Source organism: Mauremys reevesii, linkage group 10 (genome assembly GCF_016161935.1).
Source record: "Mauremys reevesii isolate NIE-2019 linkage group 10, ASM1616193v1, whole genome shotgun sequence".
Lineage (NCBI taxonomy): Eukaryota > Metazoa > Chordata > Testudines > Geoemydidae > Mauremys > Mauremys reevesii.
This window is the reverse complement of record NC_052632.1, coordinates 4,952,425-4,967,523: the sequence shown is the minus strand read 5'-3', so window position 1 is coordinate 4,967,523 and position 15,099 is coordinate 4,952,425. Positions and strand designations below refer to the sequence as shown.

Genomic DNA, 15,099 nt, shown 5'->3' with positions numbered 1-15,099 from the left:
CTACCCGCAACCTCTAGCTCCCCAGACTCATAAGAACAATTTCTGATCTCAGTTACACCAGTGAAAATGTGGGGTCACTCCCCTGGAGTTTCCAAGATGGAACTGAAATGAGAGTTTGACCCTTCCCCTCTGCTTTCAGGCATTCTTTTTCGGTTTCTTGATCTCTTTGTGTTTCTTTTCTCTGTGATCTTTCATGTATGTTTATTTCTCCTCCCTATGCCATTTTTTGTCTTGCTTCAGGACATAAATTAACCACGTCTGATGAAGTGGGTATTCACCCACGAAAGTTTATGCTCCAATACGTCTGTTAGTCTATAAGGTGCCAGAGGACTCTTTGTTGCTTTTCACAGATCGAGACTAACACGGCTACCCCTCTGATACTTGACACTAAAAAATGGAGGTTAAAAGGCAATTTCTCCTGTGGGCAGTTATTCCATGATGATCCACTAAAGGTCCTCTTGCACCTTTCTCCGAAGTAGCTAATGCCAGAGAGGATTCTGTACCTGTGTCCCTGCTCTTTTGTTTTCCTATTCCTACTTCCCCAACCCTATTTGAAACTACACAACAGCTACATCCGTTTTACAGAGTTCCTGCTTTAGCAGCATGCTCTGTATCAAGCTGTCGTATGCCAATAGTGACACCAGAGATGTGCTCCATTCAATCTATGCCTGACATAGGCACATTACAGATTCAGCTCCATTTAATTAAACCAGTATGGTATTGTGAGTATGACAAGGATGTCATGGTGAGTGATTACCATGCCAAATTAGGGACCTCGCTCCTTTGCAAACAGGGAGCAAAGATCATTTCAAAGCCCAATTTGCAGATGGGAATCCTGCAAGCTGACACATCTTTGCATTTGTCCTGTTGGGATATCAGGCTGCAAACTGGTAGCCTTTGCTGATTTTAGTGGTGGTATGATCCTTTCAGAGATGGCTTCTCAGGGTTTACCTGGGACAGAACCATTATCTTAACCAGCTGTTAGGAACTGGCTCTGAGCACCCTTGGATATGTGATGTCTGCTTTGCCTTCTCTTTCAGCTGTCATTGGAAACCACCGGTTCCTTTACAGTCATTGCCTTGTCCTGTACCATTCCTTCCCTGTTCATTAAAACCCATTAATGTTAACTCAGAAATGTTTTCAAAGCACTCTGAGACTATCAGGTGGAAGGCAGCATGCCATGGAAATGCAAAGTGCAGTTGGGTTAAGCCCAGCAGTAGTTCTTCATTCAAGGGCTCTTTAGCCCAAGGGAAAACTGCAGGATTTTAGTCCTTATCCATGTATTCTTTTAAGCGCTGCCTCACCTAAGGAGCCACCGAAGGAGCTCTGCCCACCCATTCCCATGCACCCTCCACCTTTCTGCTGTGTACAGATGGGCTAATACTTCTGCTTATAACATCATCAAAGATTTCTTTGCCTCTAGCTTAAGACATGAGCCCGACTCTGATTTACAGCCGTGTAACTCCATTGACTGAAATGGATGTACTCTTGATTTACATGGGTGTGAAATCAGAATCAGGCCCAGTTAATTTGAATGCGCATGCTGACCATTCAGCACTAATGGGCTGACCTCTCTCTAATGACTCAGCCATTCCAGCCGGACAGGAAAGAGAAAGTTAGGGCACAGAATCTCAAGTGTAAATAGGAAAATATATAATTTGAGAAGTACCTCTCCTGTGTGATTAGGTTTGACACGCCTTTCTCACCCTCCATCCATGGGCATGTAGCCATGCTATTACAAGAGACCCTATAATCTATATCAGGCAGGGAATGTAAACAGTTCTGATGACAATTTTCTTGTTTATGGTTCAGAATCACTGGAGGGGAGTAATAGGATGGAAAAATCAATAAGGTTAGGTTGTAGCATGTTTTAAAATAGCACTAATGATCTTGAGTTTTAAAAGGCGAGGAAATGGTTCACATCTGGGCTTTTCAGAGCACTGCCATCAAAAAAATCTTATGAATGTAATGATGCAGATAGCAATCCTAGCTGCATGCTCTAGATTGCTGGAGGTCCATTGCCTTTAAGGATTCACACCATATTTCCTCCTGTTTTGTGAATCACGTACTGCAGGAGCATGGCTAAACCAAACTGCTTACTTGGAAGCTACAGGACGCTCCCTCACTTGGATTTCGCCATTTGTATTCTGATTACGTGAGTCGTTGATCCTGTGTTTGTGGCGTCTTTCTTCCTATAAATCAGCACAGAGCTCAAATAAGGCTCTGGTCTGCTCATCAGTCACTCCAGAGCAAAACACAAACCTTGCAGATTGCATGGAAAAGCAGTGACTCTTATCCAAGGGAGGAGTCCATCCTGCTATTAATAATCAGCATCCCACATCAGTGGTCTGTGCTGCCACTCTACTCGTTTCAGGGAGTGCACTTTGGTCAAGCCACATGGGCAAGGTGCTTGGCTAGCCATCAGGAGAGCTGGGTTCTGTTCTAGGCTCTGCCACAGACTTCCTAGGCACTCTTGGGCGAGTCATTTAAACTGCTGTGCCTCCCTTTCTCATCTGTGAATAACACCTGCATCGCTGAGAATAAATAATGTTTGGAAAGTGCTAGAGAAGCACAAAGTATCTATCTGATCAATTATACAGCAAAAGGCAAGCTAATTTTTAAAAAACAAATGAAGCCCTAGACTTTTAAAAAAAATAGCCCCACTACAGCCATCTTATTAAATCCATTGCAAGAATACTTCTTGATATACTAACTTTGAACAACTTCAGATCATTCCTACCACCGGTTTCCATGGATAACTATCAGCTAAGCCATAATGTGGCTTAGCTCAGTAAGAAAAAGTCATTTAAGAAGGAAACAAATAAATGGGAAGCAATAAAAGTTGGGGCAGTGGGAGATACCCAGAATTATTAACTGCATCAAAGAGATCATTTCACCTCAGCGCTTAAAAAAACGAGGGGGAGGAATAGCTTAATGCAAAAGACTATACGTAGGGGAAGAATATAAGAATTAATTTGATTTTCATTTGGAAAAGGGAGGTTGATCTGAGAGCTGCAATTGCCTGATTATTGCCAAAATGTAAATTTCCCTTAGAAATGTGGTTGCAGTTTATCCGAATCATATTCAACTTTAGGCAATGAAAATACTTCTTGCTATTTGTTTTGGCTTCTCTTGCTGTTACGACGTCTGCAAAAATATGTCATGCATGAAATGGTCCCCTATAGTTTGACAAGTTATTCCTTATGTTCACTAATTTTTCATTAAGAAAAATGACAGAACTAGCTAGATTCTCGGTAAGATTTCAGCAATGGTTGTGTGCCGAGATTAAAGATTAAAAAGCATGTGTGGTGTTAGAATTCCCTTGTTTGGCGCTATTATTTCAGTGTCGTGTAAAATATAGGGTCCCATCCTTTCTAAAGTGAAAGATTACTGAGAATTTTCCCTGTAGAAAGAATGCAGGATCGGTTATAGAGTATGCTCCCTAAATAGACAATCTATTCACCAGTCTGCATCATACGTTGTTATACATTCATCCAAAATTAGCATCAGAAGGAGCTGGTGCCATTGTAGTTTAAAAGAGGTAATTATTAGTATTCTAGTAGCATTAGTGGTCCGGTTGTGTTAGGTGCTGTACAGACACATAGTACTAGCCCCACAGACCTTACAGCCTAAATAAGCAAGACAGACAAAGAGGGGAGAGGAAACAGACTCTCAGAGGTAAAGTGACTTGCCAAGTTGTGTCACAAACAGTCAGTAACAGAGCTGGGACTAGAATCCACCACCCTGGTGTCCAATTCTGTGCCCTATCCACTAGATCACACTGCTCTCAAGGAATTTAATTATGAAGGGGTCTTTAATTAACCTCCAACCTATTTTTTTTCCCCATGTCCCATCATCTTTAAATGAAACCCCTCTGGAACCTAGAGACTTTTGCTCCCACATGGGGCTGCTCTGGCTTTTGAACAAAATAAGTGGATGATATTTTCAAAATATGTTTCTCAACCCTGCTGTATTCTTCTGGTTTCTGGAAAAGCTCTAAAAACCATGAATTAATCTATTGCATTCCTTTCTTTTCTGTTCTCTATTAGGTGTTTTAAAAGCTACATCATTTTTAATAGAAGACATGTTTTCCACCCTCAATCCATACCGCATCCAGCCAGTTGAATTCTCTGTTGAATGTGTGTGGCAGGATGACGTGGGATTTGTCTACACAAACAATTAGTTCTCAGAAAGCTGGGGTGTGAACTTCTTTGAAACAGGACTAGCTCAAAGCACATGAACAAATTGTTAATGTACATCAGCAGGGTCCACATGGACAGTTAGTCCACGGCAGGCTAATGCGGGGTAGATGCCCCAGCTTGCTGAGAACTAAATGTTCATGCTGACAAGTCCTATGATTAGCATTTCCCCCTTTCAGTAATTCAAGCCCAGGGGATGTGCCCACAGAACTGAGTTGTGGGGCTCAGAATGCAGGGGAGCAGCATTGTGCCCCTGCACACAAGCCCTTCAACCCCAAGTCTGCAGGATTGGGGCTCCACAGGTCAGGATGGGATCTGCTGGCGGGGGGTGGAGAAGTGGGGGGAAGCTGCCACACTCTATGGCACGCTCTGAGACAGAGCTAATGCTCTTCCAAACAGAATTAGCTCCTGCTGTGTCTGCAGAATCCCTCTGAGAAGAGTTCCAAAAGTAGCTATTCTATTCCATTGGGAAGAGCCACTAGCAGCTTTGACTCCAGATGGTGCCATGGGGGAGTCAGGCTTCACTGACTACACTACTGCCGCTAGGTCTGGGGATGATGCCTGCTGCTCCCTCCCCTCCGTGACCCTTGAGGGGAACATACCGGGGGAGCTCCACAAGGTTTGTCCCCATCTTTGAGGTTTTTGCCTTGGGATGGCAAGATACAGCCCAGACTTTCCTCAACTAAATTCCTTAGCCTATCCAGAAGATGAAAGGCTACGCTGATGTCCGAGGCCACTCTTCTCTGCTGTACACAGCTAACTAGCTTATGTCTCCTACATAGGCAGCCAAGCTCAGCCTTTGGGTGCCTACAAATGGCTCATTTAAATCAGTGGGATCAGTTTGTGCAGAGGGTGGACAACAATGGAATTATAGATGGGTCTGAGCCACTGGCCATCTCGAGCACACCCCAAAAGGGAGCTGATTCTAACTTGCTGAGGTTCCCTCTCAGGTGTCTCCACTTTCCAAATAATTGAAGCACAGCAGGCCGGAGAATTCGTTCTGAGAAGGTACACAGGGATAAAGGGATTATCAAAAGTGCTCATTGTTGGTCTAACTCTGAGTTAGCTGAGTTAGACCGAGGCTGTGTGTTTGGGAAAATCCCACCCTAAAATCGGCATGTGGTTAGAGACTGTGTACTGGGAACCAGCATCCCTCAGTTCAATTCTTCTCCTGTTTGCACTGCCTCGTGTGGGAGACTATAGTTACCGCAAGTCACCGACTCCCTTTGGAAAGTGTTAGGCCTGGTCTACACTAGGACTGGGCTATCCACAGTTCACCACTCTGTTGACGCCTGGACAGCATTCCGAGCTTGGATTCTCTGCCCACCACACAGGAAATGACCCGCAAAATGAATTTTTTTTTCTGGAGGCACTGCATGCCATTCTAGGAAACATTTATTTTTTTAAGAAACAGGGATTTATAAAAAAATAGAATATATATATAACATTTTTAATATGAAAACTAAAACAACAGCAGGTTCTACACAAGCAGCAATGAGCAATAGTCCTCTGGGGATATTCAAAAAAGCTCAGAGAGCAGGCAAAAGCCAGCAGCAAGGTTTTTCAGGGAGAGGAGAGGTTGCTATTGGGAAGCACACTCTTCCGTCCCATGCCATCCATCCAGGTAGATTAGGCACCTAAATTTGGCCTTGGAAGTCCAAGTCCAAGAATGGGGAAAGAAGTTCCAAATCACTAAATGGGTATTTGTAGCTCACTTTCTTCACAGGCCTGTGCTGTGAAGCTCAATTGCTTACTGTTTGTTAAAGTCCCTGGGGTCCATGGAAGAACATCACAGTAGATGAGCAAACTATTATTAGATGCACATATGCTTTTCCTGCTTAGAGCAGCATCCATCTCAAAGCATGGGGCAGACATGGAATGTGCAGTTGTATAGTTAGATTTGGAAGGATTCGATTTTTATCAGTAAGTGTTGATTTCACTGCACACACACACAAGCCTTCTTAAAAAAAAAATCTTTCCATCGATAATCAAAATATACAGATAGACAAAGTACAAAAAATTCTGCTTGAGAACTTGAGTCAAAATCCAGTGATTTAGACTTTTGAATTTGGCTTCTTACAGGTGAACTAGTGAATGAAGGGTAAAAACAGGTACTAATTGCTGAATTAAGGAATTTATTTTGTATATTTTGATGTGAGATGTTGATAATTTGTGTTAACAGTTTATAAAGCTGTAACTTCTTGAATTTCACTGTCTGTCTGAGTGCCCCCCCCCATAACTACCCACCACTGTGAAAATTTAAATTGGTAAAAATCGGAGGGTGGGACAATCCTTCAAGCCCTTAATGCCACACAACTGTGACAATTTAAATCGATATGAATCTAAAAAAAGCTTAAAAATAAGAATTAATATTATCTGTCAAAATTATATAAAATGAATCCTGCCAAGCCAATGTATAGGACATGCACATCAAGTTTCTGTGTTGCTTGTGTGAAGGGAGTGGGGCTTTTCACATAGTAATTTACATGGTAATTAATAGCGGTCTTACATTTCCTCTGAATGCTGAAGAGCAAATGTGTATATTTCCCCTCGGAGTTGCTATAGAGCCACCATGGACTCCGAGAGCCCTGGACCACCGAGAGCAAAGAAGGAAGTGGAGTCCTTTGCACGTGCTAGTCCCTGAATAGCTTTATTTCCTTGAGGGCCTTTCCCTGACAGATGGGATAAAATTGCAATAAAAATATTAGAATCCCAGTATGGGAAAATCTGATGAGCTAGGGGTAAAGGGAGACGTAAGTGCTGAGGGATATTTATACAGGGGTGGGAGGAAAGAGGAGATTTGTCAGATCAGAAATTCCAATTAAGTCCATAATTTATTTCTACGGAAATGATAAAATTAGAGATGGGCCCAAGCTGCTGTGAATAGTAAGAAAAACTCTAGGTTCAAGTCCTTCCCTTCTTACACAGCAAACTTAGAGAAGTGTCCTAGCACAACCGCAGGGTCCTTTGAGGGAACTGAACCCATCTCTAAATTCCAGAGTCATCCTCATTCGAAAATGGTTATGTTGCACACAACCTTGGCATCATGAAAGTATAGTCTGCTCCGTTACATAAGTGTTGTTTTTCTCCATTGTCTGGACCTCTGAAAGTGGCCGGGCAAAGCTGGCTTTTATGTATGCACCAGTTTATGGTAGCAAGACAAGATCAGTGTGTATCTGCCTCCAAACAAGATATTTGGTTTGCAGTGTTGTTGTAGCTGTGTTGGTCCCAGGATCTGAGAGAGAGAGAAGGTGGGTGAAGTAATATCTTTCATTGGAACAACTTCTGTTGATGGAAGGGATAAGCTTCGAGCTTCACAGGTCTGGAAAAGGTGACCAGAGTATCACAGCTAAATACAAGGTGGGACAGATGGTAGCGTAAGGGGTTCACGCATGTTGTAGTAGACCACTTACAACTTCACAACTCTGCAGTCATAGGGCAGAGGAGGGTTAACAGGCAGCAGAGCATATTCCAAATTGTTATAATGAGCCACAAGGTCAGTGTCTAAGTCCTTTAGTTTTAGCATCCAACAGAGTTATGAATTTAAGTTCCCAGGCTCATCTTTCGTAGGTGTTATGCAGGCTTCTTTTGAGAATGGGGACTGAAAGGTCAGATGTAGAGTGAATGCTTCCCTTATGGGTGGTAGGTTGCTTTTGTCTTTTATCATCTTTCTGTGTGAGTTCATTTCAGTGTAAGGACTGTCTGGTTTCACTCAGATTGTTGTTGTTGTGGCATTCGATGCATGGGAAGAGGTACATTTACACTATATCCATCCTAAGGAGCTGTACTCCTTAGTACAGGGTTGTTAATAGTGAGTACTGGGCTTTTGAAACCCAACCCCCCCTACCCCCCGCCCCCCGCTCCCTTTGATTTAGATTGTTAGGCACTGAACCACTGGTTTAGAAAAACACATATTTAAAGACCTTCACAAACAGACTTTGGGGGGAGGCTAGGTTAAAAAACATTTTTTTTTTTTACCCAACAACTTTGAGTGACAGTGTCCCTTTAAATACAAAAGGGTGGTGAAAATGGATCATTGTCCTTGAATCTTGCATTCCAGCAACTCTTCATGAGCCTAAGGAGGACACAGCATTAATCAATCATCTGGAAAGTGCATGAACTGTAACTCCCTCTGCCTTGAGACCAGTTGAAGAAATAGCACATAAAAAACTTTCCCAAACGGCCTCGATTAAGCAAGTAGAATTATCTGTGAATGCCCAAGACAAAGTTCCTCTTGAAGCCTGCTCCGTGGTGTAAAGAATTCACTGCCTGGTAAAAACACCTGCAGATGTAGAATAAGGGTTACTTACACGGCAGCATTTTCATTTTCCAACTGGCTACATATTGAGAAGATCTTGGAAGTACTTAACCAAAAAATTACCTGCAACGTGATTCAAGATTGAGTCTGCTTGAGGCTTGGTGCAGATAGTGGAGTCAGTGACCTTACTGAGAGAGGCTGGGTAGACTTTATTTACTGAGCTGTGACAGCACGCTTGCCTTTCTGCAAATGGGGCCAGATTCTGATCTGGGCACCCCTCCCTTGACTTTGGTAGGGGTACTCTAGATTGACACCAATGCAGCAGAAATCAGAATCTGGCCTGGGGTCTCTGCATCCAGAAGTTACAAAGCAAAGGTCCCACTTTCTCCTACAAATAATTCATATGTGGAGAGGAGACTAGCATATCCTGCATTCTGGGTGTTAACATGAGGACTCCAGGCTTGTAAAACTAAGCTGGCTCTTTATTAAGAGAACCGTTGACAGAGATGCTGCAAGTGCAGCTAGCATTCTAGCCATGTGCACACTGACTGACTTCCTGGTGCCTCCTGAAACCTGTACTCTTCCCTCCAAGTTCTCTGCAGGTTGCTACAGCTTTGCCTTTAACAAATTCTTCTTGTTGTGTTTTTTGTGCTAGCGTTTGCTGACTTGCAGGGGTCAGAGGAGACTAGTACATAGCTCACTAGAGCAGGGTGGGTGACATGGTCAGGGGGACGCCGTCTGACTGCTGCAAACTGGTGGGCCTGGGCTGCCGGAACAGGGGTATGCCCAGGGCTGGAACCCATGGCCAGCTGGGGGGTGATGCCACCCGGAGCTGCCAGCCTGGCGGGGAGATGCAGGCAGCGGGGGAGTGTGGGAACAGGGCTGGCCAAGCCGATGTAAGGAAGACAGATGGATTCCGCAGCTTACAAAGGGGGTCTAGGCAGATCCGGTGGGGCTGGGTCACTGACCTGTGCTCATCTGTGGCCAGGGGAGGATGAAGGGGCAGCCGAGTTCCCCCCAGAGCACATGGGGCATGGGAGGGAGCGGGGCCAGCCTTAGGGAAAATGGCACCTTATTTTTTTTCCCCGTTTTGAGCTGGTGCCTCGCACCCTGAGCCCCACACTGCTGTTCTCAAACTCAACGAACGGGCGCCAAAATACAAGTTCACCCAGGGTGCCATTTTCCCTAAGGCCGGCCCTGCACTATAGGGACAGGGCTTTTAGTGCCAGCCCATGGGAGTCTGCTGGGCCTCAGAGTCCTTCCAGGCCAGTCTCCTGCTTCTTGTTTGTGTCACTGCTGTTGCTAGGGGACTTGGTTCCACCCTGTTGCTGACTTCATTCTACTGGGCAGCGTCCTGTGGATCCTCTGTGCTGCTCTGACACCTTGTTTCTTCTGATTCTCCTACATCAGGCAACTGATGGTTGAGATGCTGTGTTGTCCTGGTGCTGACCTTGGCACCATCTGTCCAGCTGTCTGCTGCTCCTCCACAGCTGTCTTCAGCTTCAACGCCCCCCTGCCACCCTGAGTGTGTTGCTGCCTCCCGCGACCATGTCCTGCTGCAGCCGGGGCTGCTGTCTTTCGCTGTTGCTTTGTGTGGCTATTTGATGGTTGAACCCTGCTCGCCGGTGCGGACTGGCCTCAGGTCCTTGACTCCTTTGTGGTAGCATCTGCCTGCTCAGTCTGGTGTTCTCATAACTGCTCCCATGTCTTGTCCTTTGTTCCTCCTCTGGGCAGCAGCTGACTATCCCTTTTGGAAGGCAGAATCTCGGCTCTCTGACCAACCTTGGTCTCTGTAATGGGCCACTGGCTAGTCCCTGGAAGGGTGTATTGAGAGAGCCCTGCGTTGCCAGGCAGAGATCCCTTCCTGTCTGTCTTGCCTTTGCCCTCAGTCTCTTGGCTGTCTATGCTGCTGACTCTGCCTTGCTGTTGCTTTGTGGGTACCCAAGGGTCGCCGCCTGGTGCTCAAATGCTCAGTTGGTACTGAATCATTTCAATGTACTGTGCCCCTTGTTGGAGCATAGAGTGTCAGGGGTGCCACACCTTGTACCTTCAGTTTTCAGATCACTGCTCTTGCCTGAGTGTCCTCCAGCTAGTACATCTCAGCAGGGGAGCTAATAGAGGGACGGGGGGTGCCGGACAAGCGGGGCTCCGAGCAGCACAAACCAGCCCTTGCCCCGGCTGCGAGGGAAGCACTCTCCCCAGCTACTCCCCGCCCCGGCGTGGGACAGAGTGTGGCCACGGCTGTGGCTTGGAGGGCTCCTGGTGGCTCTTCCAGGACTTCAGCCACAAGGACAGTGACCCACCCAGCTCTGTGTTGGCACCTGGCCCGTATTTCCCACTCCACACCTAGTCCTCATGGGCTCTGCCCCAGCAGCCACCCTGGACTCACTTCAACAGCGAGCTCACCTAGAAATGGGGGGCAGGTTGGGGGGGCAGGGGATGCTGGGGCCAAGAGTGGGTGGGTGGGCTGGAGGTACAGAGCAAAGGGTGCCTGGGTCCCATTTGAGTTGAGCGGCTTCAGAGGAAAGGGTGCGGGGGGTCCTCAGCCCTGCAGGTTGGAGGCTGAGGCGTCCTGGGAAGAGGTGTGCAAGGGGAACAGGGGTGGAGGATGAGGAGGCTGGGGGAGTGTTACAGGGGGTGGCAGAAGGGGAATGATTCCCAGTCCCAGGAGTGTGGAAGATAAGAAGGATGGGGGAGGCTCACAGGGGCAGCTGGTTTTTGTCACCACCCAGCCCCACTCTCACCACACTTCCAGCTGCCTGGGAGTTCTAGCCACTCAGCCCTTGTGATAATGAGGCTTCTTATTTCAGTTCCTAAAATCTAGCTGTTTGTAAACGATGGCTGGTCCCTGTGGACACTGGGGTCTCTATAATACTAATGCTATGACAGGCATTAAAAATTACCAGTAAAAAATGTAAAGTAAGAAAAGAGGAATTTCTGGTGAGGTGAAGCTGCTACTGGGCTGCCTATTCTGTAGATTCTAAAGAGCCACATTCTGACTTCCTGCAGGATTTAGGTCGTGTGTTTCCATGGGCCTGCAGAGGTGAAACTGAGGGCAGGAGCTGGTCCAAAGAATCCGACTACAAAGGAAGTCTGATGCAATGTCGCCCACCTGCTCCAGGAAGAGAGAGGTACCTTTCTCTATGGCCATGTTCCCTTCACCTACTTTCCTCATTTTAAGATAAATTTTTAGTCCATGTTTCTTCAGCTGAGTGATCTGATGATAGCTATGGATTATCCGTTTCCCCCAGGCTGGGGAAAGCTTCCACTGAAGAGGTATACTTTGAGTTTGATGAGAGGTAATACTTCCCCATGGGAGGGTTGACGTTCACGTGTGCTTCTCTGCTGCCTGAGCACCTGTCTCGTGGTGTAGAGAAATGGGCTCTGTGCTCAGCATCTGCTCCCCGTTCCCTGCATGATCCCAAAGTGGGCATGCGGCAGGGGGGTGGAGCCTGAGCAGGGCCTGTGCACCGCTGCCCCAGACATGTCTGCACTGCGGCAATGGGAAGCTCAGCAGGCAAGCTGGTGCTGTGCTGCTGACCCGCCAGCCTCCCGCAATGTTGAATTAGCTCTGCACTGAGGTAAGCAGCCCTCTAGTGGGTCCCTTCCTCCCTCCGCTTCCGTTCACCCTGTCAGGTTCCCAGCTCTGTGCGACCAAATTCACTGGGGGCTCATGTTGAATGAATGGGGGGATGGCTGATTTCTGCAGCAGTGGAATATAATGAAGGTCATTTCACCCATAAACAGTAGCCAAAAAAAAAAAAGACCTCCAGCAGATCTGCAGGTTTTCTTGAAGTTGGTTGTGATGTTACAAATCCTGGTAGAAACATATTTGACCCTGAACTTTCCCTGAAGAACGAAGTGATAACAGGTAAGATAAACGGTCGTTAATATTAGCTGCTTCTTTGGGAGGCAGTTTAGTTTGGTTGACTGAATGCATTGCCTAGGGTCCAGCTCTGTGCCTATAACATCCTGCGTCTGGGCTCATATTGGCTGTCCATATTCTCTAAATACCCAGCTGCTGGGCTTTTTTCAAAGACGCAGCCTCTTCTCTGGAGAGCAATGTTAGGCTTTCATTTTATCCTTCCAAATGCTATACCTCCCTCGCTCTTATGAGTCATGTTTTCCAACTCCTACTATTCAACACATCACTTTTAGCCAGCAAACTTTATGGACCGTGCTTGTGGAGATTAGAAATATATGTTTTCAATAATGACAATTTCACCCCCTCCTGCAAACCTTCAAATTATGAAACAGAGAAAAGTATTTTAAACATGCAGATTAAAATTATACACAAGCTTAAATGTGTCACTCTTTGGCACAGAACCCTCCAGTCTCAGCCAAGACTTGCAACTTAGATTTCTGCGCCTCTATTTTATTAGCCTTCTTTTTTTTTCCAGCACCATGAATGTCCATATTTTAAAACCACAGTTAACTCCTTAGCAACTAAGGCCCAGATTTTTAAAGGTCTTTAGGCATTGCTGTGCTTAACATTAAAACACCTGTCTAATTTTCAAAAGGGATTTAGGCACTTTGTCAATGAGATTTAGGCTCTTAAGTGCCTAAATCCCTATTGAAATAGGGATTGAAATAGGAGACCAAGTCTCCTAAATCTGTCATTGCAACACTGAGCGTAGCAACACTTACTAAATACCTTTAAAAATTTGGGCCTATGCTTTGTATATTTCCTAGGGGTTTCAATCCTTGTACTAATGTACAATACTGCTTCTAAGTCAGCCTCCCTCAGTGTTCATCTGAAGGATGCCTCAGGATAGATCCTCAGGTGGTGTAAATTGTCAGACCTCCATTGGCTTCAATGGCACTAAAACAGTAAGATCATCTTGAGGATCTACTTCAGATGTCCTCAAGCCATCATTAGCTCTAATATGGGTTTCTTAAATTTCAAGGGTTAAATAACTCTGAAAAGCAGTAGATATACTGTATTAACTTGTCTGCATCTGAGTCTCTCATTTCTAAGGACTGCAAAATTCTTCACGTGTTGTAGCCTTTAGTATACTGAGCAATTAAGATGGTAGTATGTGGGTATTAGACAAACTGCTGTGTTTGCAGGTTGGCAAAATATGTGTAAAGCATGCTTGCTGCACCTGTGTAGTATTTGTGTAAGGTATATGATATCAGGAAAGATGTCCTCCAACTGTAAGACATTGTCTGGCAAGAATATAGGAGAATATAGACAAATTAGAGGATTGGGCCAAAAGAAATATGATGAGGTTCAACAAGGACAAGTGCAGAGTCCTGCACTTAGGACAGAAGAATCCCATGCACTGCTACAGACTAGGGGCCGAATGGCTGGGCAGCAGTTCTGCAGAAAAGGACCTAGGGGTTACGGTGGACGAAAAGCTGAATATGAGTCAACAGTGTGCCCTTGTTACCAAGAAGGCTAATGGCATTTTGGGTTGTATAAGTAGGGGCATTTCCAGCAGATCAAGGGATGTGATCATTCCCCTCTATTCAGCACTGGTGAGGCCTCATTTGGAGTACTGTGTCCAGTTTTGGGCCCCACACTACAAGAAGGATGTGGATAAATTGGAGAGAGTCCAGCGGAGGGCAATAAAAATGATTAGGGGGCTGGAGCACATGACTTATGAGGAGAGGCTGAGGGAACTGGGATTGTTTAGTCTGCAGAAGAGAAGAATGAGGGGGGATTTGATAGCTGCTTTCAACTACCTGAAAGGGGGTTCCAAAGAGGATGGATCTAGACTGTTCTCAGTGGTAGAAGATGACAGAACAAGGAGTAATGGTCTCAAGTTGCAGAGGGGGAGGTTTAGGTTGGACATTAGGAAAAACTTTTTCACTAGTAGGATGGTGAAGAACTGGAATGGGTTACCTAGGGAGGTGGTGGAATCTCCTTCCTTAGAGGTTTTTAAGGTCAGGCTTGACAAAGCCCTGGCTGGGATGATTTAGTTGGGTTTGGTCCTGCTTTGAGCAGGGGGTTGGACTAGATGACCTCCTGAGGTCCCTTCCAACCCTAAATTTCTATGATTCTATGCTGCATTTGGAAAGTGCTGCGTGGCCATTGAGATGTACTCCATAGACCACGTTTTGTCTCACAGCAAACTCTATCTAAAACAGCCACTTGCACGGTTCTGGAGTTGGTGGTGTTTCCAAATTCTTCTGCTGTATTTTGAACTCTTTGGCCAGAGGAGAACGTATTAAATACACGTCCACCAGTATCCACAGACTAACCGGTATGAAAATAGAAAAGTGCTTCCATAGTTCAGTTCACTTAGTGAAGTTGTACGGATGGAGCATCCAGACTAAATCCAAACAAAGTTCAGAAGCAAGAACAAAGGAAACAGTGTCTGACTTATTAGTTTCACTTCTTTGCATGGTTGCACAGTGCATTTTGGGGACCCCCCCCCCCGTGTATGTAAGCATTTGTCATTTGCAGGTACTTGATGCTGGCAAATATCCGGCTTAGCTGATGTTTTTAGAAAATACCTGAAATCTTGCTGCAGTTGACCTTAGAAAGCAAACAAATCTCAGCGTTCCTCCAACACCACTCTGGACTGTTGACAGCTTCAATCACACTTCACATTGTGATGTTACCTGACAAATCTGTTATGAACATCCCTATATAATAGGTAGCAGCAGAAGGATCCATCAGATCAATATATAGTC

The 15,099-nt window shown here is 45.5% G+C and overlaps 1 protein-coding gene across 4 annotated transcripts in view; it reads left to right on the top strand.

Annotated features, from left to right (window-relative positions):
- SMAD3 (SMAD family member 3) overlaps positions 1-15,099 on the top strand; it is a 365,605-nt gene that overhangs the window by 155,252 nt on the left and 195,254 nt on the right. For 2 of the 4 annotated variants that reach the window (XM_039491538.1, XM_039491536.1), the window contains exon 3: positions 11,467-11,588. In XM_039491538.1, coding sequence (XP_039347472.1) covers positions 11,467-11,588 — 122 coding nt within the window. Of the gene's footprint in view, positions 1-9,864; positions 10,100-11,466; positions 11,589-15,099 lie in introns of those variants that run through there. The other 2 variants (XM_039491539.1, XM_039491540.1) reach the window with 2 other exon arrangements.